This window comes from Schistocerca nitens, chromosome 5 (assembly GCF_023898315.1).
Source record: "Schistocerca nitens isolate TAMUIC-IGC-003100 chromosome 5, iqSchNite1.1, whole genome shotgun sequence".
Classification (NCBI taxonomy): Eukaryota; Metazoa; Arthropoda; class Insecta; order Orthoptera; family Acrididae; genus Schistocerca; species Schistocerca nitens.
Genome location: NC_064618.1, coordinates 551,011,194 through 551,039,068, shown reverse-complemented (window position 1 = coordinate 551,039,068; position 27,875 = coordinate 551,011,194). Strand labels below are relative to the sequence as shown.

The 27,875-nt window shown below is 41.7% G+C and overlaps 1 protein-coding gene across 1 annotated transcript in view; it reads left to right on the top strand.

Moving 5' to 3' along the window:
* The window catches only part of LOC126260573 (neuroendocrine convertase 2), a 1,523,774-nt gene that overhangs the window by 1,334,005 nt on the left and 161,894 nt on the right, over nucleotides 1-27,875 (top strand). The window contains exon 11 of the mRNA XM_049957908.1: nucleotides 250-483. Coding sequence (XP_049813865.1) covers nucleotides 250-483 — 234 coding nt within the window. The remainder of the gene's footprint in view (nucleotides 1-249; nucleotides 484-27,875) is intronic.

Genomic DNA, 27,875 nt, shown 5'->3' with positions numbered 1-27,875 from the left:
TGCCCCGACGCGAGACAAGCCTTGCTAGCGTCGTGTCGGTACAGAGTCTCTTCTTGATTGTGGCAACACGATGTAGTTGTTAACTGTACTACTTTGCACGCTATTATTAACACAAGACTTCAGGAATACACTAGTTACAGCCGACGAGAAACATTCAGTTTCCCTGCAACAGATCTGTGACATCTATTTCAGACGCCAGCAGACAGTCAACCCGATGTGAATCGTGTGGTGTTCTTTTTCCGCCCGCAGCCCGCAGCTGACGTGGCGGGACATCCAGCACCTGACGGTGCTCACGTCGAAGCGTAACTCGCTGTTCGACGCGAAGCGGCGCTTCCACTGGACGATGAACGGCGTGGGCCTCGAGTTCAACCACCTCTTCGGCTTCGGCGTGCTGGACGCTGGCGCCATGGTGGCCCTGGCCAAGCAGTGGCGCACCGTGCCCGCCAGGTTCCACTGCGAGGGCGGGTCCGTCAACGAAGCGCAGTGAGTCTCGCCGCCTTCCTTACCCTACTGTCTTTACACTTCTCCAGCACGGAGCGGGCTGGCAGCGGGACACAACCCGCATTTCAGCCAAACATGTACGTTTTAAAAGTGTTATTTTTCCATTGCTTAGAGACTAAGCAGGTGGACAATGGCGAATAAATGTACAGTTCTAGCACAATGACAACAACCAACCAAAAACGCTAACAACCAATAAAATTATGGGAGTTCTAGTACAGTGACACCTATCAACCAAAAATGCCAACAACCAATAAAATAATGGGACTGATGGATTGTTTGGGGGAGGAGACCAAACAGTGAGGTCATCGGTCTCATCGGATTAGGGAAGGACGGGGAAGGAAGCCGGCCGTGCCCTTTCAAAGGAACCATCCCATCATTTGCCTGGGAAATCACGGAAAACCTAAATCAGGATGGCCAGACGCGGGATTGAACCGTCGTCCTCCCGAAAGCGAGTAAAATAATGGGAAATTCAACAGCTATTCGGTTGCTTTGGAGACACTCTACTGGCTATCTTCCACGGATCTGAACAATCCAGTACCATATGTGGTACCACGCTGAAGTCACCGACCGCCGAGGTCGGAAACATCCGTTGGCTTTTTTAAAAATGGATGGCGGATGCAAGTCTCAACAGCAGAAGCGCACCATCCAGCCGTTTTTAAAATCAAGCCTTTGGTCTTATCCTGTCGGATCGCGTATAGAGCCTTCTATACTCATACTCATAAATTAAGGATAATTGCAGAATGTGATGCCACACAACGTGGCTCTACAAAAAACTGGCGCTAATAGCATAGGCACATAGGGAACACACACGCCACAGATCTATAAGTCCAAGGCATTGGTGATAAGTTGAGAAAACCATCCCGAAGCACATGTGCTACAAAACGCCACTGTTTCCTGCGTATGTACCCTTACATCAATATGAGATATGATCATCATACACACGTACATAGGTCCCACAACTGGTTGGCATACTCTGGATAAGGTGGTCGAGCAGATGCTAGGGTATAGCCTCCCATTCTTGTACCAGTGCCTGTCGGAGCTCCTGAAGTGTCGAAGGGGTTTGAAGACGTGCAGCGATACGTCGACCGAGACCATCCCAGACGTGTTCGATGGTGTTAATGTCTGGAGAATAGGCAGGCCACTCCATTCGCCTGATATCATCTGTTTCAAGGTACTTCTCCATGGCAGCTCGGTGGGGCCGTGCGTTATCATCCATCAGGAGGAAGGTCGGACCCACTGCACTCCTGGTGCAAAATGACGTCCCGATACACCTGAACTGTTACAGTTCCTCTGTCAAAGACATGCAGGTGTGTGCGTGCACCAATCATAATTCCACGCCGCGCGGTATTAGCTGAGAGATCTAAAGCGCTGCAGTCATGGACAGTGCGGCTGGTCCCGGTGGAGGTTCGAGTCCTCCTTCGGACATGGGTGAGCGTGTGTTTGTCCTTAGGATATTTTAGCTTAAGTAGTGTGTAAGCTTAGGGACTGATTACCTTAGCAGTTAAGTCCCATAAGATTTCACACACATTTGAACATTTTTGAACATAAATCCACCCCACAACATCAAACCACGACCTCCATAAAGGTCTCTTTCAGTAACATTAAGTTATTGGTATCTGGTTCCTGGTTCATGCCAGATGAAAACCCGGCGACAATCACTGTTCAGACTATACCTAGACTCGTCCGTGAACATAACCTGGGACCACTGATCCAATGACCATGTACTGTGTTCTTGACACCAGGCTTTACAGGCTCTCTTGTGACCAGGGGTCAGTGGAATGCACCTTGAACGTCTCCGGGCGAATAAACCATGCCTGTTCAGTCGTCTGTAGACTGTGTGTCTGGAGACAACTGTTCCAGTGACTGCGGTGAGGTCCCGAGCAAGGCTACCTGCAGTACTCCGTGGCCGTCTGCGGGCACTGATGGTGAGATATCGGTCTTCTTGTGGTGTTGTACACTGTCGACGTCCCGTAGTGTAGCGCCTAGACAGGTTTCCTGTCTGCTGGAATCGTTGCCATAATCTTGAGATCACACTTTGTGGCACACGGAGGGTCCTTGATATGACCTGCTGTGTTTGACCAGCCTCCAGTCGCCCTTGTATTCCACCCCTCATAACGTCATCAATATTTCTTTGAACCATTTTCAACACACAGTCACCATTAGCACGTCTGAAAATATCTGCTCACTTACTCGCTGCACCGTACTATGACGTGCACCAACACACCGCTGCGTATGTGGACTGCTGCCAGCGCCACCATGCGACGACCGCTGGTCAAATGCACCGCATCGTCATACCCCGAGGTGATTTAAACCCGCAAACCGCCCACCAGAGCGTTGTTTCACCATGTATCAATATTATCCTTAATTTATGAGCATGAGTGTAGTTCACTCTGAAACTTCCTCTCTGATATGAAAGAACTGGGAGCCAACGACTGCCCACGCTTTTTCAGCATCTGTGATAGACTTAGTGGGCGTAGCTGATTGGTTGGAGGCCGCCCCTAAATAATGAATTCACTTTGAACGCTGCTTGCAGAGGAGGCTCGTGAATCTTCGGGCGGAGGGAACTCTGGCTCCATAAATCGGTGGAAACACTGTTACTATACAGTGTTAGGTACTGACTCTGGTTAAAACTTAAAAGTTAGGTCACGTTCAAAACTGATGGCCTCAGAACCACTAGCAGTACAGAGTGATTTACTTGATTTTTGTTGGATATTCCGCGTGAAGTTTAACTATTTTCATTGGGAGTTTAAGATCTTGCACTTAGAGCGTTGCGTCAGCTCGAAACCATTCAGGTTGTAGGACTTCGAACACAGTGACGAGTCTTGAGCTGATGCCTTCCTTTAGACTATCAAGCGTAGCTAGAAATGCGAAGCATTAGTTACCAGCATTCTGGAAACAATGCTGATTAAAGGCAGTGACTCATTTCAGCACGATATCGGACGCCGTGTGGTTGCAGACTAGGGTGTCCATTTCATCTTCATTACAAAACGGATCATTTTAAAAAGTTCAGAAAAAAAATCTGGGGCAATTAAGGGATAAAAACCGGACGCAAGGTGCACTGATGAAATTTAACTGACATATAAATTTGTCTTTGCATCATGTAGTCAAATGATACCAAATGACTTTCTACAGTTATTCTCCTGCTCCGTCATCGTACTTTTCACTTTTATGTAATTCATCAACAAGTACGTTGACATTTTATCGTATATGTGAACACAAAAAATGTGTTTTGAAAATGAGCAAGTCCTTCACTAATTCAAATTTCATTTTGTTTTATTTTTATCTTATTCACTAAGGAAAACACACGTATATTTAACAGTTTCTCCACTAAAGCTGTTAAATGAAACTCACTTTTTGTATTTCTATTAAAATTACACTTTCGTTTTGGCATGCTGAAACAGTGATTGCATAGATTTAAAATTGTCACGTACCTACCACAACTTATTCAAGCTGCTCACCACAGCGGAAATTTTTGACGTCTTAACAATCGAAAATACAACATAACATGAATCAGTAGTACCACCGGTGAAAAATATTAACAGTAAAGAAACAGAGATCTAGAGAAAGTTCTGCAAGAGACGCTTCCTAGAGTAAATAATTGCGTACTAAATTTATAACCTAAAACCCTTTAGCCAAGCGAAATCATAAAAAAATGTCTGGACGCACACACGTCCCCAAAAACCTTTTGGGCACCGAGTGACATTTTGGAAAAAAAGAGTGACTCTGCCGCAAAAAAACGAGACGAATGGACTTTCTTTCGCCTACGGCCATCATTTCATTAGTATCATGCTTACTAAGAGAAAATTCCAAGTTTTATTGCAATAAACGAGTAAATCATGATACATAGCACTACAATCTATCGGAGTGCAATTATAATGCCTTCCCTTTCTAATTTCTATCTGCACGGATCCCTTACTCGTAAGCATCTCTGTAATCCTGTTTCGAACCTGATAATATACCACAAGTGTAATATTAGCTTTTTCACACTAAACTCTCACCGATGTTCATTCCCCCTGTTGATACGTAAGGGACTAAAGTTACATAAGAAAATCAGTCCCGCGGTTATGTTGCATCAAATGTGTAGTTTCAGCAACATGTGGTAAACTTTATGAATGTAAGTTAATTGCCCTGCAGATTTACTTCATTTCCCATCCCCTCAGAGAGTATCCATAGCCGACCGTGGTGGCCGAGCGGTTCTAGGCGCTACAGTCTGGAACCGCGTGACCGCTAAAACCGCAGGTTCGAATCCTGCCTCGGGGATGGATGTGTGTGATGTCCTTAGGTTAGTTAGGTTTAAGTAGTTCTAAGTTATAGGGGACTGATGACCTCAGAAATTAAGTCCCATAGTTCTCAGATCCATTTGAACCATTTGAAGAGTATCCATATGGTGTATCTACCGTAACAAAGAGAGTGCAATGAAAGAGAGAGAATAAATTATTCGCTGCTAGATCGTACCTGATCTTAGCGCTTCTATTGCGTTCATTTATTTGTTTATTAGTCAGTTCAGTTTGAAAAGTGTAGAGCTTAAATGCTTCACTTTACCAGTCAAGATTCAGGGCGTCACTTGCTCGTGCAGGGAACGATTCAGTCGCCCACGAGGTGTAACACAGACGGAAAAACCTTGCTCTGTGTGGTAACATAAATTATAATTCCCCCCATTTTCCAGCAGACAGCATTGTGTGAGATCATTTCATGCATAAAAAGAGCTGCGGACGATTATATACCCCACCCCCTTTCAACTTATTAAAATCGATCAGTCAAGTGGAAACTTTCCCTGGACAGTCACAGTTGGCTATGGAAATCCTTCAGAGATAAAGATAAGTGAATCATTTACCTTCTTTACTCAGGTCACAGATCTCTCTGAATTAGGACTTCAACGTCAATTGATTAGATCTACAGAACGAAAGAGACTGAACATAAGTAAATTTCTCGACCAAGGCTTGGACGGAATTGAGGGCTTTGGAATGTGTTTGCGAAATGCCGACTGGAAGGATCTGCACAACTCATTTGGCGGGAATGAAAAACATACTCACTAACACAGATGTATGTTAACTACTCTGAAAAAGAGTTGTTCTAGAAATTAATTTCTATAAGTAGATTAAATTCTCCTAAATCGCAGGCTACAAATAGAATGTCATATAAAATAAGCACAAAGGACTTCGACCATTACAGGGTTAAATGTCTATACAGACTGAATAGCAAAATTATAAGAAAAATCGTCGTAATCGAAATGTGTGCATTTTCAAAGACAGGAAGGAAGGATGATTATGGCTTAGCATAACGTGCACGAAAGGATCATTAGAAACGGAGCATAATCTCGGAAAGAGAATGGAGTAGAGAAGGAAATGGGCTGTACCCCTTCAAATGCATCATCCTTGCATCCACTTTAAACGATTTAGGGAAATCGCCAAAACCCTACATCTGGATGGCGAGACAGGAGTTTAAACCACCGTTCTCCCGAATGCGAGTCCAGTGTGTTACTGTTGAATGTACTTTCAAGAAAAACTGAATTCCTCCAACAATAACACAAAAATTATTTGCATCGTAGTAAAACGTGAGGTAAGAAAAAGAAATCTGAAAAATAAGGTAATTTCTTTCCAAAACTGTCTACTAGTGAACCGATTGAAGAAAATCCCAAATATAAAGACTCTTTCAATTTTTTTGTATAAGTAGCAAATAATTGTAGTCTGCATTTTTGCCTATTAGATGCGTTACATTTTCAAAGAAAAATCTCCCAAAACAAGTTTAATCAAGTTCAAATACTGTTTTTTCTCGAATGTTAGTCGACTTATTCAGTTTTGCCAAATAAAAAGAACTTGCAGATGAAGTGGCGCTCGAGATATTGGTTGAAATCGGTTGGCAAACTGCTCGTATGCGGCAGGATGGATGAGAGCGACCGTTTTCATTCGATGTATCGCTTGTGTTCGTGTTTGTGGTACCTAATGGACTCGGACACTTAATGAACTCGTCGTCGACGCAACTACTTGGGGCAGATCAGGAGTCATGCAATGGCGTTAGGAGTTCTGTACAAATGGTACCGTGTGCTTTCAGTTACTTATCACAGAACTGAAACACAACATCAAACAGTGACGACTATAGTGTCAGGCCTATTGCACATACGTACTTCCGTCTGATTCGAATTCCAGCGCGCTCTACTAATTCCGTATTAGGCGGAAATCATGGGTGCACCGTTTTAGGACTAAAATTATGAACTGCACAGGAACAAAGGTGAAAGCTAAAGCAACTAATTTAATTACAAGTAAGCAGAAACAAAAATTTCAAATTTCTAGTCATTCCTTTAATAAAGTGCCTTTGATTTAAAAGGCAAATTACGTTTCTGACAAAAGTACGTCTTAATGCATAAATCCGTAAATAATGCGTTAGATTTTCTTGTAAAATGTACTATTGCTTCTGATATGCGTATGGAAAACCTGTGTTTCAAGATTACTTGGTGATGTATTCGGCTTGTCTAACATTTATATGGGTGAATGCTAAGAACATTTGACATGGAAATTTCGTAGGAGAAAGTATAATGTGTAGTATTCCAATTTTCCTATGATCACAAGCGTAATGATATTCGTGTTTCCCCTCAGAAAAACAATGAGAAACGTCCTGGATCACTGGTTTGTAAAATCAGATTACCCTGCTTATAACTGCATGTTATGCGTCCGCGTTTTGACGCTCTCTTTGGGTTCCATGCACTGGCAGAACTCAAATCTTCGCTGATGACTTACCTTCTTACTGCCCTCGTAGTTCTATGCAGTCCGCCCCTATAGCTGAGTGGTCAGCGCGGCGGTCTGTCACATCAAGGGGCCCGGGTTCGATTTCCGGCTCGGTCGGAGATTTTCTCCTCTCAGGGACTGGGTGTTGTGTAGTCCTCACTATCATTTCATCATCATCAGTGGAACGCAACGAGAAACCACCACTGGTATCACTTCCCTAGACGCTCATGCGGTAGACCTCTTTGAAGAGGCTTCCCCCATGACAAGACCTGCCGTAAGGCAGAACACAAAGTTTAAGTTCCATGTTCTTACAGCATTTCGAGGTTTCGTTACGTTTTGGTTGAATGGGTACAGAAACATTCATGTTGCTCGTCATTAGAGTGCCCTCAGACTGATGCTAAGCAACGGCTTGGGCCTTTCAAACCCTCCTTCATTGTTGAGAATCATCGTCATGTCACGACTTGTATCGATTTCCTCACTGTTTTGTTGTACACACAACAGTATGAGGTCATTGCGCATGAGAGGTGACTACTTTCAGACACCACCAATTGAGAATTTTTTGCAACATTTTCCTCGGAAGAAACAACAATTAAAAAAATTATTATAAAATTATTTCAATAAAAGCAATCCTGATCTCATTTAAGTTATTTATTTGATTCTCTTACAGAATCATCACCATTAGGTCATTTTACTCCATGAAAATGAGTAATATACTTAAAGTACAAAGAACTTGAATACAGTCGTGAGGATAGTCCCACTGAAGTACCCTAGATGACAGCAAGAGACGGCGGCGTGGATCAGGCTCATTCACTGGTGGTTTAAAAGCGAAAACTCTGACCTCCGCCTCCTGCATAACGTCACTAACAGCCAATGGTTATGTAACATGACTACGCACCGCAGAACCCGTTTATAAAAATATATAAATATTACAAATTTGGTCGTAGAATGAACCTCTAAGGATGTTTTGAATATTACTTAAAAGACGTATGTTATAAAAAGTTAAAAAGCGGAGAAGAAATCCTTTTTCAATAACGTTGGCCCATTTCAACGCAAGCTGCCCTATACAGGGACATACGGTAGACGCAAGCGTAGCAAAGATGTGTGGTAACACGCAAACTGGTAACCTAGGGAACGAAATATAACTCGATATGTTCCGCATCAGTCAAAGATGTTGCGGAATCTAGTTGGAAGGAAAGGCGCCAGCCAACAAGCCAGGAAACGGTATGGGAATCGGTAAGTATCGCCAACAGTCATAGATTATGTGAAGTTACCTGAAGCTACATTTTCAGATATACCTATTATGGAGATGTATACGAACAGTTAGCTGCCTGATATATCGTTGAGGCTGAGTAGATAGTTTATTCATTTAAGAAGCCATGTCACTGTTTACTGGTAAAACAGAAGAATTACATGTTACAAATTACAAAAACGCGGAAAACTTTGTGTAAATGTATGATAGGAGGAAGAGGAGGAGATTAGCGTCTAACGTCGCAATGACAACGAGGTCATTAGAGGTGGAGCACAAGCTCGGATTAGGAAAGGATGGATAAGGAAACCGGCCGCGCCCTTTCAAAAGAAACCGTCCGGGCATTTGCCTCAAGTGGTTTAGGGAAATCCTGGATACCCTAAATCAGGATAGCCTTACGGGGTTTTGAAACGTCGTCCTTCCGTATAAGTGTGCAGTACCGGCATGTTAACGACTGCGCTACTTCTCTTGGTAAACGCGTAAGACGTATATACATCAAGAATGCAAATGACTTTAGATCATACATGATTCTTAGTCAAAAAAATACGACAAAACTGATAACAGTGATATCACAGTGCAGATAAAGGCCTTTACGTAACCATTAGGTACTATATTTACGTTAGATACAACGTAATAGCATTGCAGTGCAGTCCGTAGAGACGTGGGGTAATAAACACGTTAGGAACTAACTTTCAGCTCTTCTCTGTTACCTGAATCACTGCAGTTGTCACCAGAGATAAATTTCCATAACTTCCCCCCACAACATTCATGCAAAAATAGGCTCGTTTTCACAGTGAAAATCCGCTGCGAAAATGGTAACCACAGCGTATACTGATCATCGCTACCGCTTCTACTGATAGCACATTTTATCTTGGCCTCTGTGTGGATGATGCTGGGAGCGGAATCTTGCGATCGGCTCGTCACTGATTGGCAGATGAAACAAGCCCCGCCTTCTCCTCCCAGGGTAGCCAGTTTATTAAAGCTTCAAACAGAAACGAAAATGTATTGGGTCAATGCGTCACAGAGGTGACACAAAAGTTGATAGCAAACCGTTAGGAGACCATGTACATCATCATCTCTCATTTTTTCTGAATAAAAGTAATAATCACTATAGACAACATCATACATGAATCAACACTATTTTCACAATGGTTACTTATTGCTAGAAGCACAGAACTGTTACGTACCAAAGGCTGGCAACATTACGGAGCGTCACTAAGTCAGCCGACTACCGCCGATCAAAGATCAAAGAGGGGTCAAGTTAAAGAGTCCGATTAGTCGCTCTTATTTTTATCCTCAAAATTAAGGACTACCGATGCATATTTACGCAGGTAGCACTAACATATAAATACATTTCTGTCGGCTGTTGGCGAATGTCACACATAGGAACAACTAATTTAATAGACCTCCACAACATAGTGCTGTTCATTATAATCGTATTACATTATGTTTCTTAGTGACTCAGCTCTCACTTTAGGTGCTAATTAATTATCTCACACAATTGTTTAGGTTCCATACAGTAGCATTTATTGCAGTCAAATAACATCGCCAACGGAGTAAAAACTGTTTAAAAATATTTAAATTTTTCTCAGTTCCTCTACTTGAATCAGTTAGATCGTACCTGATAACGATATCTATCACAACGGTGTTCATCAAAAGTACGGTCTAGACTGAGATAACCAAAAGAAATTCATCATATATAGTTCGCCAGCGATGTAAAAATGTGATTAAATTATTATGTAGGTGCATCGTTCAACAGAGGAAGACGCAACCTCAGATTTTTTGGAACAGCTTTAATAACTGTAGAAATGTAAGAACCATTTGTCCATGACTTTCAGGTCATTCTATACTGCTGAGAGAGCACAGAGAGTTATCACGAAGGCGTCGATCGGCTTGAAAGAGACCATTAAATAGTTTTTTGCGGCACGGTTAACAAGCGAGGCAAAATCCTCATGGAATACCGATTTAAAGGTGACGCAATGGTGCTGACTGTAAGGGAAGAAAAGATTTAATACCAGAAACTTGGCGATTGCACTGCGATTCTAATCTTATCGTACTTAATTCCATGATCAGATTCGAGGCAGTCCTCGGGACAGCATAATTAACAAATCAAAATAAAGATGTCAGAAAACCTAATAAACAGAGACGGAGGTCTCAATTTAAACAAGGTTTGGATGCCTGGAACTCAATTTATTACGATACAGCCACCTATGGTATCCACCAAATCTGAGAAATACTGAGAGAATTTACGTTTCACGGAATATCACAGCGGGCTCTGGAAAACGAAAGAACATCAAACGGCGTAATGTGCGTCGGGAATGGAACTCGGCTATAAATAGCAGCACGAGACCAAGAAATAGTTCATAATCTGGTTGGATTCCAGGCAGCAAGTATATATAACAAGAAAACTCGCAGCACCTGAAGAAGATGGCTAGGTCGATCGTCGAGATATTGTGCATAAAATGGAAACAACAGGTCGGCAGAACACCCGCGTGCGCACCATAAATTCTTTACAATTTTCCCTTTTAATGTGACATGTATTCGTTCTGCTATGAAGTTTTGCAACAGCCGATCGTATCAATTCAGATCAGATCACGCGAATCAATTTAGCTTCATATCTATCAACACATACTGTACAAAAACCTTATAAGCAGTAATCTATATACAAAATACAATGTCCCGACTTACTGACTCGTCATCGCCCAGAAAAGACTGCTGGGAATAGAATCCTGAAATTTTGGTGGATGATCATCTGCCAGCATCTCGTGGTCGTGCGGTAGCGTTCTCGCTTCCCACGCCCGGGTTCCCGGGTTCGATTCCCGGCGGGGTCAGGGATTTTCTCTGCCTCGTGATGGCTGGGTGTTATGTGCTGTTCTTAGGTTAGTGGGTTTAAGTAGTTCTAAGTTCTAGGGGACTGATGACCATAGATGTTAAGTCCCATAGTGCTCAGAGCCATTTGAACCATTTTTTTTGATGATCATCTTATAATGCAGGCGTAGTTTAAGAAGAGATTTTCCAAAATTCGAGCCCTAAGTGGGTGAAATAGTGCATGAAAGGTTTGTTGAAAACATGTTGCTGTTAACGCAGTTTTGAAGCTAGAACTACGAAAATGGATATTTGATTTCTCTGACAAAAATAAAGAAACACGTGTTTCAGCCTGTTTGGAAATATAAGCCCTATGGGGCTGAAAAAGTGGTAAAAGTTTATTTGAAAATATATCATTATTAAAGAACTACTAAAGCATTTTTAAAGCTACACCTAGGAAAATTGGTAATTGGCTGCTCAGTTACCAAGAAAACGTGAGTTTCATCGTTTTTGGAAAGGGGGTGAAATTGGGGATGAAATATTTTATGAAAATATGTCATTATGAAATCATTTTTAAAGTTAAATTTTTAAAATCTGAATTTAGCCTCTCGGTTGGAAACAAAAAGTGTTTTTTTGCAAATGTAACCCCTAATGGGCTGCAATAGAGCCATACTAATTCACTTACTCATCATCGCCTAGCGAAAACCGGTAAGAAATGAAACTTGAAATCTCGAGAGGGTGCTGATCTTATGCTGTAGGGTCTGTTTAGTAAGGGATTGCTTGAAATCACATCCCTAAGGGAATGAATAGGGGATGAAAGGATTTTTGAAAATATGACACTACTAACGCAATATTGAGGCTAGCGCTATGAAAATTGGTATTTGGTTTCTCGGTTAGAAAAAAAACACGTCTGCAGTATTTTTGGAATTTCAGCCCCTAAAAAGGTAAAATAGGGAGTGAATGTTCATTCTGAAAATAAATAATAATAATAAAGTACTGTTGTTGTTGTTCTTGTCTTCAGTCCTGAGACTGGTTTGGTGCAGCTCTCCATGCTACTCTACCCTGTGCAAGCTTCTTCATCTCCCAGTACTTACTGCAACCTATATCTTTCTGAATCTGCTTGTTGTATTCATCTCTTGGTCTCCCTCTACGAGTTTTACCCTCCACGCTGCCCTCCACTGCTAAATTGGTGATCTCTTGATGCCTCTGAACATGTCCTACCAACCAGTCCCTTCTTCTGGTCACGTTGTGCCACAAACTTCTCTTCTCCCCAATTCTATTCAATACCTCCTCATTAGTTATCTGATCTACCCATCTAATCTTCAGCATTCTTCTGTAGCACCACATTTCGAAAGCTTCTATTCTCTTCTTGTCCAAACTATTTATCGTCCATGTTTCACTTCCATACATGGCTACACTCCATACAAATACTTTCAGAAACGACTTCCTGACACTTAAATCTATACTCGATGTTAACTAATTTCTCTTCTTCAGAAACGCTTTACTTGCCATTGCCAGTCTACATTTTATATCCTCTCTAATTCGACCATCATCAGTTATTTTGCTCCCCAAATAGCAAAACTCCTTAACCACTTTAAGTGTCTCATTTCCTAATCTAATTCCCTCAGCATCACCCGACTTAATTCGACTACATTCCATTATCCTCGTTTTGGTTCTGTTGATGTTCATCTTATATCCTCCTTTCAAGACACTCTCCATTCCATTCAACTGCTCTTCCAAGTCCTTTGCTGTCTCTGACAGAATTACAATGTCATCGGCAAACCTCAACGTTTTTATTTCTTTTCCAAGGACTTTAATACCTACTCCAAATTTTTCTTTTGTTTCCTTTACTGCTTGCTCAATATACAGATTGAATAACATCGGGGACAGGCTACAACCCTGTCTCACTCCCTTCCCCACAGCTGCTTCCTTTTCATGTCCCTCGACTCTTATAACTGCCATCTGGTTTCTGTACAAATTGTAAATAGCCTTTCGCTCCCTGTATTTTACCTCTGCCACCTTTAGAATTTGAAAGAGAGTATTCCAGTCAACATTGTGAAAAGCTTTCTTTAAGTCCACAAATGCTAGAAATGTAGGTTTGCCTTTCCTTAATCTATTTTCTAAGATACGTCGTAGGGTCAGTATTGCCTCACGTGTTCCAACATTTCTGCGGAATCCAAACTGATCTTCCCCGAGGTCTGCTTCTACCAGTTTTTCATTCGTCTGTAAAGAATTCGCGTTAGTATTTTGCAGCTGTGACTTATTAAACTGATAGTTCGGTAATTTTCACATCTGTCAACACCTGCTTTCTTTGGGATTGGAATTATTATATTCTTCTTGAAGTCTGAGGGTATTTCGCCTGTCTCATACATCTTGCTCACCAGATGGTAGAGTTTTGTCACGACTGGCTCTCCCAAGGCCGTCAGTAGTTCCAAGGGAATGTTGTCTACTCCCGGGGCCTTGTTTCGACTGAGGTCTTTCAGTGCTCTGTCAAACTCTTCACGCAGTATTGTACCTCCCATTTCATCTTCATCTACGTCCTCTTCATTTCCATAATATTGTCCTCAAATACATCGCCCTTGTATAGACCCCCTATATACTCCTTCCACCTTTCTGCTTTCCCTTCTTTGCTTAGAACTGGGTTTCCATCTGAGCTCTTGATATTCATACAAGTGGCTCTCTTTTCTCCAAAGGTCTCTTTAATTTTCCTGTAAGCAGTACCTATCTTACCCCTAGTGAGATAAGCCTCTACATCCTTACATTTGTCCTCTAGCCATCCCTGCTTAGCCATTTTGCACTTCCTGTCGATCTCGTTTTTGAGACGTATGAATTCCCTTTTGCCTGCTTCATTTACTGCGTTTTTATGTTTTCCCCTTTCATCAATTAAATTCAATATTTCTTCTGTTACCCAAGTATTTCTACTAGCCCTCGTCTTTTTACCTACTTCATCCTCTGCTGCTTTCAATACTTCATCCCTCAGAGCTACCCATTCTTCGTGTACTCTATTTCTTTCCCCCATTCCTGTCAATTGTTCCCTTATGCTCTCCCTGAAACTCTGTAGAACCTCTGGTTTAGTCACTTTATCCAGGTCCCATCTCCTTTAATTCCCACCTTTTTGCAGTTTCTTCAGTTTTAATGTACAGTTCATGACCAATAGATTGTGGTCAGAGTCCACATCTGCCCCAGGAAATGTCTTACAATTTAAAACCTGGTTCCTAAATGTCTGTCTTACCATTATATATCTGATACCTTCTAGTATCTTCAGGATTCTTCCATGTATACAACCTTCTTTTATGATTCTTGAACCAAGTGTTAGCTATGATTAAGTTATGCTCTGTGCAAAATTCTACCAGACAGCTTCCTCTTTCATTTCTCTCCTCCAATCCATATTCACCCACTATGTTTCCTTCTCTCCCTTTTCCTACTCTCGAATTCCAGTCACCCATGACTATTAAATTTTCGTCTCCCTTCACTACCTGAATAATTTCTTTTATCTCATCATACATTTCATCAATTTCTTCATCATCTGCAGAGCTAGTTGGCATATAAACTTGTACTGCTGTAGTAGGTGTGAGCTTCGTATCTATTTTGGAAACAATAATGCTTTCACTATGCTGTTTGTAGTAGCTTACCCGCACTCCTATTTTCCTATTCATTATTAAACCTACTCCTGCATTACCCCTATGTGATTTTGTATTTATAACCCTGTATTCGCCTGACCAAAAGTCTTGTTCCTCCTGCTAGCGAACTTCACTAATTCCTACCATATCTGACTTTAACGCATCCATTTCCCTTTTTAAATTTTCTAACCTACCTGCTCGATTAAGGGATCTGACATTCCACGCTCCGATCCGTAGAACGCCAGTTTTCTTTCTCCTGATAACGACGTCCTCTTGAGTAGTCCCCGCGCCGGAGATCCTAATGGGGGACTATTTTACCTCCGGAATATTTTACCCAAGAGGACGCCATCATCATTTAACCATAAAGTAAAGCTGCATGCCCTCGGGAAAAATTACGGCCGTAGTTTCCCCTTGGTTTCAGCCGTTCGCAGTACCAACACAGCAACGCCGTTTTGGTTAGTGTTACAAGGCCAGATCAGTCAGTCATACAGACTGTTGCCCCTGCAACTACTGAAAAGGCTGCTGCCCCTCTTCAGGAACCACACGTTTGTCTGGCCTCTCAACAGATACCCCTCCGTTGTGGTTGCACCCAAGCCTCCCCACCAACGGCAAGGTCCATGGTTCATGGGGGTTGATATAAAGTACTACTAAATCAATTTTAAAGCTACATCTATAAAAACTGGTATTTACTTCTCGGTTAGAAATTTAAAAATGCCTGTGTCAGGGCTTTGCGTAATTTCAACTCCTAAGGGGGTAAAACAGGAAATAAAATTTTATCGTAAAGTATTTCTTTATATTAAAACATATTTAAAGCTAAATCTGTAAAAATTGGTATTTGAATTCTAAAGAAATACGTATTAAGGGATAAAAGTTTTTTTTTATGGAAAATCACCATAACAGTTCAAAAGGCTGAATTAAGAAAGACCTCCAACTCCAGCTACCAGCATCTCGTTTTGGTCATAAGTACATTCGGAAAAGACCATGCATCTATGGCCTTAATTAGTATGAAAAATTTAGCAGATGTCGCAATTCGTGAACTTAAAAATTTGATAAAAGGAAAACAAAAGAGATCTGTGAAGACCATTCAGTCTAGGCAAGCGGAGCAGTGGACGCTAAGCTAGTCCACACATAAATGAAGACAACACAAAATTCAGGAACAGCTTAGAAGTAAATACACTACTGGCCATTAAAATTACTACACCACGAAGGTGACGTGCTACTGACTCGAAATTTAACCGACAGACAGAAGATGCTGTGATATGCAAATGATGAGCTTTTCAGAGCATTCACACAAGGTTGGCACCGGTGGCGACACCTACAACGTGCTGACATGAGGAATGTTTCCAACCGATTTCTCATACACAAACAGCAGTTGACCGGCGTTGCTTGGTGAAACGTTGTTCTGATGCCTCGTGCAAAGAGGAGAAATGCGTACCATCACGTTTCCGACTTTGATAAAGGTCGGATTGTAGCCTATCGCGATTGCGGTTTATCATATCGCGACACTGCTGCTCGCATTGTTCGAGATCCAATGACTGTTAGCACAAAATGGAATCGGTGGGTTCAGGAGGGTAATACGGAACACCGTGCTGGATCCCGACGGCCTCGTATCACTAGCAGTCGAGATGACAGGCATCTTATCCGCATGGCTGTAACTGATCGTGCTGCCACGTCTCGATCCCTGAGTCAACAGATGGGGACGTTTAGAAGACAACAGCCATCTGCACGAACAATTCGACGACGTTTGCAGCAGCATGGACTATCAGCTCTGACACCATGGCTGCGGTTACCCTTGACGCTGCATCACAGACAGGAGAGCCTGCGATGGTGTACTCAACGACGAACCTGAGTGCACGAATGGCAAAACGTCACTTTTGCGGATGAAACCAGCTTCTGTTTAGAGCATCACGATGGTCGCATCCGTGTTTGGCGACATCGCGGTGAACGCACATTGGAAGCGTGTATTCGTCATCCCATATTGGCGTATCACCCGGCGCGATGGCATGGGGTGCCATTGGTTACACGTCTCGGTCACCTCTTGTTCGCATTGAAGGCACTTTGAACAGTGGACGTTACATTTCAGATGTGTTACGACCCGTGGCTCTACCCTTCATCCGATCCCTGCGAAACCCTACATTTCAGCAGGATAATGCACGACCGCATGTTGCAGGTCCTGTACAGGCCTTTCTGGATACAGAAAATGTTCGACTGCTGCCATGGCCAGCACATTCTCCAGATCTCTCACCAATGGAAAACATCTGGTCAATGGTGGTCGAGCAACTGACTCGTCACAATACGCCAATCACTACTCTTGCTGAACTGTGATATCGTGTTGACGCTGCATGGGCAGCCGTAACTGTACACGCCATCCAAGCTCTGTTTGACTCAATGCCCAGGCGTATCAAGGCCGTTATTACGGCCAGAGGTGGTTGTTCTGGGTACTGATTTCTCAGGATCTATACACCCAAATTGCGTGAAATTGTAATCACATGTCAGTTCTAGTATAATATATTTGTCCAATGAATACCTGTTTATCATCTGCATTTCTTCTTGGTGTAGCAATTTTAATGGCCAGTAGTGTATGATTGCTGAAATGAAAATATTCAGAATGCTTCTGTACGGGCACACGTATTCGGCACATTTATACAGTACGAGAACCAGTAGCACAGTTTTCATGATCAATAAAATCAGTCACATTAATGAAATCATGACGTAAAGCCCAGTGTAACCAGCAATAATTAAAATAAATAACACACACTCCCAATACCATTCAACAACACAGATAAACTGGTTGGTAATTGCTCATAAAATGAGCATAGTGTAAGATTAGTTGTATAAAACGGAAAAGCTTTTGACAATCTATAGTTTAACTGTACAATGACTCTGAAAAATGTCACACGATCACACCTGTAGTTCTGAACTGTCTACTGTATATGTCACGTCAAAATTAATACGAGTGAGTAACAAGAATATGTTATTAGTGGCTGCAATAGTTCTGTTTTCCTGAAGTTTGGTAACATCGGTTTGTATCGGCAAAAATATGTTAATCCAGCTCCTTCTCTTATTCAGTATCTGTTCCGAAGGGACGGCCGGCATAGTTTGTTCTCGCCTGTGAGCTGTACACTTGGTCCGCTATGAGCGAAATATTCTGTACCCGCTTCGTCGAGGTCGCTACACGTAAGAATGGGCGCGCGTGCACACGGGCTGCTCTGGAGTCTTCCTCACACAATGTTAAAGAAACTATACTGAAAACAATATGATTCTTTTGCATTATGTATTGTCATTGGTCAGCTTCATAGTTAAGTCTGTCGTTTCATTAATAATAAGAGTTACTGTGATATTTCGAAATAAAGTACTCCCCCCACCCCCCACACAAAATACGAATTGCTTGTTAAAAGAGAAAAGGTCACTAGGAGTTTACATTTGGTACATATTAGGTCATATACCGCTGCATTCGAAATGTAGCTAACATATTGAATTTTTCTTTAAATTTACGAGAAGATCTATATTTATCTCCAAGGTTGTATATGACACACTCACCTCCACTCATGCATACAAACGACAGAATGAAAGTGAAAAATTTATAACATCCCTCATATCTCTAACAGTTTGAGATTTGAGATATCGAAACGAGTTTTTGGCGAATGACAGCATATCATGAGAAGAGTACTTTGACAGTTGGTTAACATACGAAACTTTCTTATGATGTACCAGTAACTACAGATGATTTCGAAGAAGTAAAGTAATTATTTCAAGGGCCATCACTAACTGTAAAAATGCAAAGTATTGGTTAACAAAGTAAGTGAAGAAATTTCATGTTTGTTTTTGTACCAAGCATGAACTTTCCGTAAGCTATTGACCTGACTTCCCCTCAACTATATCTTCAATAATACGGTGTTTCAGGATGCTATCGCAATTGCTACTGCATTAGCATGTCAGTCAGGCATAGTGTAAAACCTGCCGTGTTTTGACTAAAGAGGCTACAGATATACGAAGGAAAGTCTTTTTGTACATTACCTCAACGACACTGAAGAATACACGCGGTACAATCTCAATAACTAAACAACATATATTAATTTATAACATTAACATAACTTTAAAGAAATAAACTAGTATGATCCTTGTCAAAACTTCCTAAATGCAAGTAGGAAACTTGGAAAAGACCCATAGGGAAGCTGAACAACTTACTTCATTCATAACTACAGCGTCGGCTACTCAAGGATGTTGGCACACAATGCAGAAGCAAACTGGTTGTACTATGGCTGGAAAAAATGTGATCTTATTAGGAGGGGGTGGAAAGGGGGTGAGGAGGGAGAAGAAGAGTTACACTCCAACAACAGATAGCAGAATATGTTTTGATCATAGGTAGCGGACTATGCTTCATTGAAGTACATCTATCACTAATTTCATGTTTTTTGACTGGAAGGTGGTTTAATAGTGAAACGGGTAAGTGTGATTATACGCGGATGTAGATTAAGCAACAAAATGCTAGGATTGGTGGAAATGCCTGAATAAATAACGTTGCTAACGATTCTATCTTGCGGAAGCAATCGATCTCCATATAGTAATCTAGGAAAAATAACATATATATATATATTTACTTCGACTGTAAATGGTTTAGGAAACCATCCAAAAAATAAATTGGATGATTGTACGTACATCTGAACCTCAAGTGAAGACATGTTACACTGTTGATTCAAACGGGTCGCAAGCTTGGCGGTCGAGTCAGTTAAAAAAATTGGTTCAAATGGCTCTGAGCACTATGGGACTCAACTGCTGTGGTCATAAGTCCCCTAGAACTTAGAACTACTTAAACCTAACTAACCTAAGGACAGCACACAACACCCAGCCATCACGAGGCGGAGAAAATCCCTGACCACGCCGGGAATCGAACCCGGGAACCCGGGCGAGTCAGTTATTTCGGCGAATTAGGTAGCATGTCAACAACATGTTTGCTCATCATCCTACATTTAAACAACACTATCTACATACACACGCGTCAGTTACACCAAACAGGCACAGTTAAGACTTAGTACTCAGTCGTGGCGAAGCAAAGCTGTATTTTGTGGGGAAGGAAAGATATGCTGTCCAGCTAAGCTGCTAACGCCACCTCGGAGTCTTTATCAGACTGTACCATAGGACTCATTCCGTTCAGACAGCGGTTCTCAACCTGGTAGTAATGACCCATCTGAGGGGGGACAGGCGGGAATGTGGTACAATTAAAAATGTTGACGCGTACAGACTGAATCAAATATATATCATTCAGTTACCAAACTACACTATTTTAAGGAAAAAAGTATCATGTACTTCTCGAAGGGACGGAATGACAGGGCATGTGCTGAGACATCAGGGTATAATTTTGGTTGTAGTTTTTGGAGCTGTAGGGGGTAAAGCTGTAGGGGAAGGCAGATTCGATTATATCCAATAAATAATTGAGAAAGTTGGGTGTAAGTGCTACAGTAAGATGAAGAGATTACCACAGCAGAGGAATTCTCCGGCGACAACATCAAATCAGTCTGAAGTCTGATGACTCACACAGAAAAGTTCTTAAGTGCAACATCATCGTTATCGGCTGAATGGAGATCATCTCTAGATTTTCCCAAGCATTACGATATGTAATTGTGTAATCCATTATGCTACTGCGTGTTTTCTGCCAACCACTAGGTCATAGTTTCGGTGCTCTCGCCATCCAGCCCAAGAAATTTTTCGGTCCACCTGCCACGTATTACCCTGAAAACATGTTCCGCCCAACTCCATTCTATTGTAATTACAATCATAATTTGACTTCAGGTTCGAATAAGTGTAGGTTACAGTAGTTTACAGATATGAAGGGACTTGCACCGGGTAGACTAGCTTTGTATGAATGTAATGTTCGAACCTGCGACTACGGCAAGAACGGGCGTAGATCCAAGGGGGCAGAGGTCATTATCCCATCCCAAATTTTGTAGTAGAAGGGTTTACACACTGCTATTGTGACCACTGCCTATATTCGACGTCAAGGGCAATAATCAATCATAACGGCAGGTGGAATCACTATCAATGGAGGATATATAAAGCAAGTCGATGAGACGCGCAAAACAATGCAGTCGTTGTCGTATTACAAAGGGTGTCGAGGCGACGCGCAAAATAGTGCAGTCGTTTTCGTAATGTGGAACGGAGTGATTTATCCGACGTCCAATAGGACATGATCATTGGCTTTCAGGCCGAGGGTGGAAGCATTTCCGAAACAGCTAAGTTTGTAAACTGCTCACCTGCTGCCGTGATTAAAGTACACCGTGCACAGAAAAATGGCGCTATCCGGTGCAGAGATGTGTACGGGCGAACAGACGTTCAACTGTTGAGCATCTAACCACTCAAGACGAACGAAAGGGCTACCAAGTGTCTCCTGAACGACCGTTCAGCGAACGCTGCTGCGTATGGACCTTTGCAGCAGGCTCACGGTTGATGCACTCATGCTGACTGCTGTTCATTGGCGACGGCCGCAACTGAGCGTCCACTGAGTGGGCTGACAAGCGGCCGTTTCAGATTAGTCACGTTTTTAGCTCCAGCGGACATATGGCCTTTAGCGTGTGCGACCCTGCAACAAACGTCAGAAGAGGACCAGGCAGGAAGAGGGGGCATTGTGGTCTGGAGAATGTTTTCGTGGCATTCCTTGGTTGATATCGTCATTCTGGAAGACACACTGCATCAACGTAAGTATGCATCTATCCCTGCACACCATGTCCACCCCTACATGTGGCTTCTCTTTTTCTGGGCACAATGTCATCCAACAGCAGGACAATACAACGTGACACACAGCTCACAATATAGGTGCGTGGTTCGAAGAGCACCAGGACGAGTTTACTGTACTACCCTGACCACCATATCCCCCCCCCCTCCCCCCCGGATTTAAACCTAAGCAAGAATTTGTTTGTGGGACCACCCCGTTCAGGCTCTTCGCGCCGTGGATCGAGAAACCTAGCACATGAAACTTCCTGGCAAATTAAAACTGTGTGCCCGACCGAGCCTCGAACTCGGGACCTTTGCCTTTCGCGGGCAAGTGTTCTACCATCTGAGCTACCGAAGCACGACTCACGCCCGGTCCTCACAGCTTTACTTCTGCCAGTATCTCGTCTCCTACCTTCCAAACTTTACAGAAGCTCTCCTGCGAACCTTGCAGAACTAGCACTCCTGAAAGAAAGGATACTGCGGAGACATGGCTTGGCCACAGCCTGGGGGATGTTTCCAGAATGAGACTTTCACTCTGCAGCGGAGTGTGCGCTGATATGTGAGTCGTGCTTCGGTAGCTCAGATGGTAGAGCACTTGCCCGCGAAAGGCAAAGGTCCCGAGTTCGAGTCTCGGTCGGGCACACAGTTTTAATCTGCCAGGAAGTTTCATATCAGCACACACTCCGCTGCAGAGTGAAAGTCTCATTCTGGAAACCTAGCACAGCTGGCCATTTCACTGGATCTTTCCAATAATGACATACGGTTGTTCGTTATGGGGGACTGCTAGTCCACGCAACATCAAGACTTCACAAATTATTCAAAATAGATGCTTCAGACTAATCCTGAAAGCTCAAAGACTGTCGCACTGCAGTAATCTCCATCAGAAATTGAATATAGAATCAGTCATAAAAGTAATAAAGAACCACACCTGGGAACTTTTGGCAAAGTTCGAAATTATAAGGCCAAGCTGTCGATCACTGTAGCATCTGAGTGTTAGCACAGAATAAGAGTATCAAAGCCCATAATAGAGGACTGAAAATAATAAAGACATACTTGTAGAAACCATCATATGAACAGGGCAATATGACGAGAGTAGTAGTTCCCCCCTATGTTTGAAATCAATTAAATTTATCATTGAACAATAAAGTTAAGAAGTCCAATCATCAAAATGGCAGAACTTCGAAAATTCTATAAAAATATCTTGCCCGGGTAGGCGCGGTGCATCCCGCTTTGGAAAGCTGTTAATTGATTTGCCTATCTGCAGCCGCTCTGTAATTCGATGCGGCAAACCGGAACGAATGTTGTGGCTACCTGTTCTAGCACGATTGCATCTAGAGCAACTACACCACAACGACTATTACGAATCGAAGCTTGGGAAGATGGTGTGTCCACTGCTTTGTGTTATTTTTGGTGTTCCGTACCCCAATCTGTAAAAAAGGAACCCTTATAGGATCACTTTTGTTGTCCGTCTATCTATCTATCTGCGCCACTCTTTTTCTCAGGAATGAGTGGACGTATCAAGTTGAAATTTATTTCAGGTACTGAGGTTTATGGTACCTTGGCGGTGTGAAACCCGGAAGCTTCGAAGTCAGTGCAGTCAAAAGACACGACCATTTATGTCAAATATTCTGATACTTGCAAACTCACTCCTCAAAATCTATAGGGTACTTCCTGTTGACTCAGCTCCATGAAATGTGGCAAGAAGGAATGTTTCACAATACAACTGAAGGAAAAAATCCGAAAACCGTTAATTCGTAACTACATCACACAAAAAAAAAATTTGCCGTTTGTTATCCGACTGTCTGTTGTCCGTCAGTCTGCTCAGACCAGTTTTTCTCAGGAACCGATAGACATATCCAATTGAAATGTATATCATATGCTAAGGGCTATCATCTCTTGGCGGTGTAAAAGCATGGAGATTCGAAGTCAATGGAGTAGAAAAATACAGCCATTTATGTCACATATTTTGATACTCGCAGACTCACTCATCAAAACCTACAGGCTACTTCCTGTTGATCTGGATTCATGAAATTTGTCGAGGAGCAAGGTTTCGGACTACAAATAACGGAAAACTTCGAAAATTGTTAAATTACGATTATACGACCTAATAATACCTTTGTGCCTTTCGAGCTTACATTCTATATACATCCGTCAAATGTATAATGGGAAAATATTGCTGCATGCCAACATAAAATGTAAGCTTTAGTCATATTTTAATACGTAAGCAAAATTTTTTATTAAATCTTCTCTCTCCAACTAGATAAACTGAAATACCCTGCTCCCGTCTTTTTACATAGGGGGGGGGGGGGGGGGGGCTAGTTTCAGGAACAACTCCAGAGATTCCCAGGACGGATATTTCGCCAGTATCGATATCGATAACAGGCAAAAATCGTTGAGATTGACGATTCCGGCGATGGATGAAGTGTCTATACACGTAACTAAGTTTGTACGGAAACCTCAGTGCACGAGTCCTATTCGCACTTGGCCAATTTTTCCGTGTACCTTGTAATTTTCGCACAGTCGTCCTCTGCAGAACTGTACTAATCAAAGGAGTAAACAAGCTGTTGTTGTTGTGGTCTTCAGTCCTGAGACTGGTTTGATGCAGCTCTCCATGCTACTCTATCCTGTGCAAGCTTCTTCATCTCCCAGTACCTACTGCAACCTACATCCTTCTGAATCGGTTTCGTGTATTCATCTCTTGGTCTCCCTCTACGATTTTTACACTCCACGCTGCCCTTCACTGCTAAATTGGTGATCCCTTGATGCCTCAGAACATGTCCTACCAACCGATCCCTTCTTCTAGTAAGTTGTGCCACAAACTTCTCTTCTCCCCAATCCTATTCAATACCTCCTCATTAGTTACATGATCTATCCATCTAATCTTCAGTTTCTTCTGTAGCACCACATTTCGAAAGCTTCTATTCTCTTCTTGTCCAAACTAGTTATCGTCCATGTTTCACTTACATACATGGCTACGTTCCATACAAATACTTTCAGAAACGACTTCCTGGCACTTAAATCAATACTCGATGTTAACAAATTTCTCTTCTTCAGAAGTGCTTTCCTTGCCATTGCCAGTCTACATTTTATATCATCTCTACTTCAATCATCATCAGTAATTTTGCTCCCCAAACTGCAAAACTCCTTTACTACTTTAAGTGTCTCATTTCCTAATCTAATTCCATCAGCATCACCCGACTTAATTCGACTACATTCATTATCCTCGTTTTGCTTTTGTTGACGTTCATCTTATACCCTCCTTTCATGACACGGTCCATTCCGTTCAACTGCTCTTCCAAGTCCTTTGCTGTCTCCGACAGAATTACAATGTCATCGGCGAACCTCAAAGTTTTTATTTCTTCTCCATGGATTTTAATACCCACTCCTAATTTTTCTTTTGTTTCCTTCACTGCTTGCTCAATATACAGATTGAATAACATCCGGGATAGGCTACAACCCTGTCTCACTCCCTTCCCAACCACTGCTTCCCTTTCATGCCCCTCGACTCTTATAACTGCTATCTGGTTTCTGTACAAATTGTAAATAGCCTTTCTCTCCCTGTATTTTACCCCTGCCACTTTCAGAATTTGAAAGAGAGTATTTCAGTCAACATTGTCAAAAGCTTTCTCTAAGTCTACAAATGCTAGAAACGTCGGTTTACCTTTCCTTAATCTATTTTCTAAGATACGTCGTAGGGTCAGTATTGCCTCACGTGTTCCAATATTTCTACGGAATCCAAACTGATCTTCCCCGAGGTCAGCTTCTACTAGTTTTTCCATTCGTCTGTAGAGAATACGCGTTAGTATTTTGCATCCGTGACTTATTAAACTGATTGTTCGGTAATTTTCACATCTGTCAGCACCTGCTTTCTTTGTGATTGGAATTATTATATTCTTCTTGAAGTCTAAGGGTATTTAGCCTGTCTCATACATCTTGCTCACCAGATGGTAGAGTTTTGTCAGGACTGGCTCTCCCAAGGCCGTCAGTAGTTCTAATGGAATGTTGTCTACTCCCGGGGCCTAGTTTCGACTCAGGTCTTTCAGTGCTCTGTCAAACTCTTCACACAGTATCGTATCTCCCATTTCATCTTCATCTACATCCTCTTCCATTTCCATAATATTGTCCTCCAGTACATTGCCCTTGTATAGGCCGTCTATATACTCCCTCCACCTTTCTGCTTTCCTTTCTTTGCTTAGAACTGGGTTTCCATCTGAGCTCTTGATATTCATACAAGTGGTTCTCTTTTCTCCAAAGGTCTCTTTAATTTTCCTGTAAACAATATCCATCTTACCCCTAGTGAGATAAGCCTCTACATCCTTACATTTGTCCTCTAGCCATCCCTGATTAGCCATTTTGCACCTCCTGTCGATCTCGTTTTTGAGACGTTTGTATTCCTTTTTGCCTGCTTCATTTACTGCGTTTTTAGATTTTCTCCTTTCATCAATTAAATTCAGTATTTCTTCTGTTACCCAAGGATTTCTACTAGCCCTTGTCTTTTTACCTACTACGTCCACTTGCTGCCTTAATTACTTCATCTCTCAAAGCTACCCATTCTTCTTCTACTGTATTTCTTTCCCCCATTCCTGTCAGTTGTTCCCTTATGCTCTCGCTGAGACTCTGTACAACCCACAAGCTACCGTTATTATTTCTTTACTTTCTCAGACGTTAAGTCTGGTTGAGAATGGAAAGTGACGCGGACCTTGATCAAGCGTCACTTCCTATTAACTGTACGGTATGTGTTAGATTGCATTTAGGAACTTTCGGGTAATTGAACATGTATCAATAATTACGGATTTCTGTAGTTGTATATATGTGTTTGGATGTAGCTGTATTGCATTGATGTACTGGTGGATATTGTGTGGTATGACTCCTGTAGTTGATACTATAATTGGTATGATGTCAACTTTATCCTGATGCCACATGTCTTTGACTTCCTCAGCCAGTTGGATGTATTTTTCAATTTTTTCTCCTGTTTTCTTTTGTATATTTGTTGTATTGGGTATGGATATTTCGATTAGTTGTGTTAATTTCTTCTTTTTATTGGTGAGTATGATGTCAGGTTTGTTATGTGGCGTTGTTTTATCTGTTATAATGGTTCTGTTCCAGTATAATTTGTATTCATCATTCTCCAGTACATTTTGTGGTGCATACTTGTATGTAGGAACTTGTTGTTTTAAAAGTTTATGTTGTAAGGCAAGCTGTTGATGTATTATTTTTGCGACATTGTCATGTCTTCTGGGGTATTCTGTATTTGCTAGTATTGTACATCCGCTTGTGATGTGATCTACTGTTTCTATTTGTTGTTTACAAAGTCTGCATTTATCTGTTGTGGTATTGGGATCTTTAATAATATGCTTGCTGTAATACCTGGTGTTTATTGTTTGATCCTGTATTGCAATCATGAATCCTTCTGTCTCACTGTATATATTGCCTTTTCTTAGCCATGTGTTGGATGCGTCTTGATCGATGTGTGGCTGTGTTAGATGATACGGGTGCTTGCCATGAAGTGTTTTCTTTTTCCAATTTACTTTCTTCGTATCTGTTGATGTTATGTGGTCTAAAGGGTTGTAGAGGTGGTTATGAAATTGTAGTGGTGTAGCCGATGTAGTTATATGAGTGATTGCTTTGTGTATTTTGCTAGTTTCTGCTCGTTCTATAAAGAATTTTCTTAAATTGTCTACCTGTCCATAATGTAGGTTTTTTATATCGATAAATCCCCTTCCTCCTTCCTTTCTGCTTAATGTGAATCTTTCTGTTGCTGAATGTATGTGATGTATTCTATATTTATGGCATTGTGATCGTGTAAGTGTATTGAGTGCTTCTACGTCTGTGTTACTCCATTTCACTACTCCAAATGAGTAGGTCAATATTGGTATGGCATAAGTATTTATAGCTTTGGTCTTGTTTCTTGCTGTCAATTCTGTTTTCAGTATTTTTGTTAGTCTTTGTCTATATTTTTCTTTTAGTTCTTCTTTAATATTTGTATTATCTATTCCTATTTTTTGTCTGTATCCTAGATATTTATAGGCATCCGTTTTTTCCATCGCTTCTATGCAGTCGCTGTGGTTATCCAATATGTAATCTTCTTGTTTAGTGTGTTTTCCCTTGACTATGCTATTTTTCTTACATTTGTCTGTTCCAAAAGCCATACTTATATCATTGCTGAATACTTCTGTTATCTTTAGTAATTGGTTGAGTTGTTGATTTGTTGCTGCCAGTAGTTTTAGATCATCCATGTATAGCAGATGTGTGATTTTGTGTGGGTATGTTCCA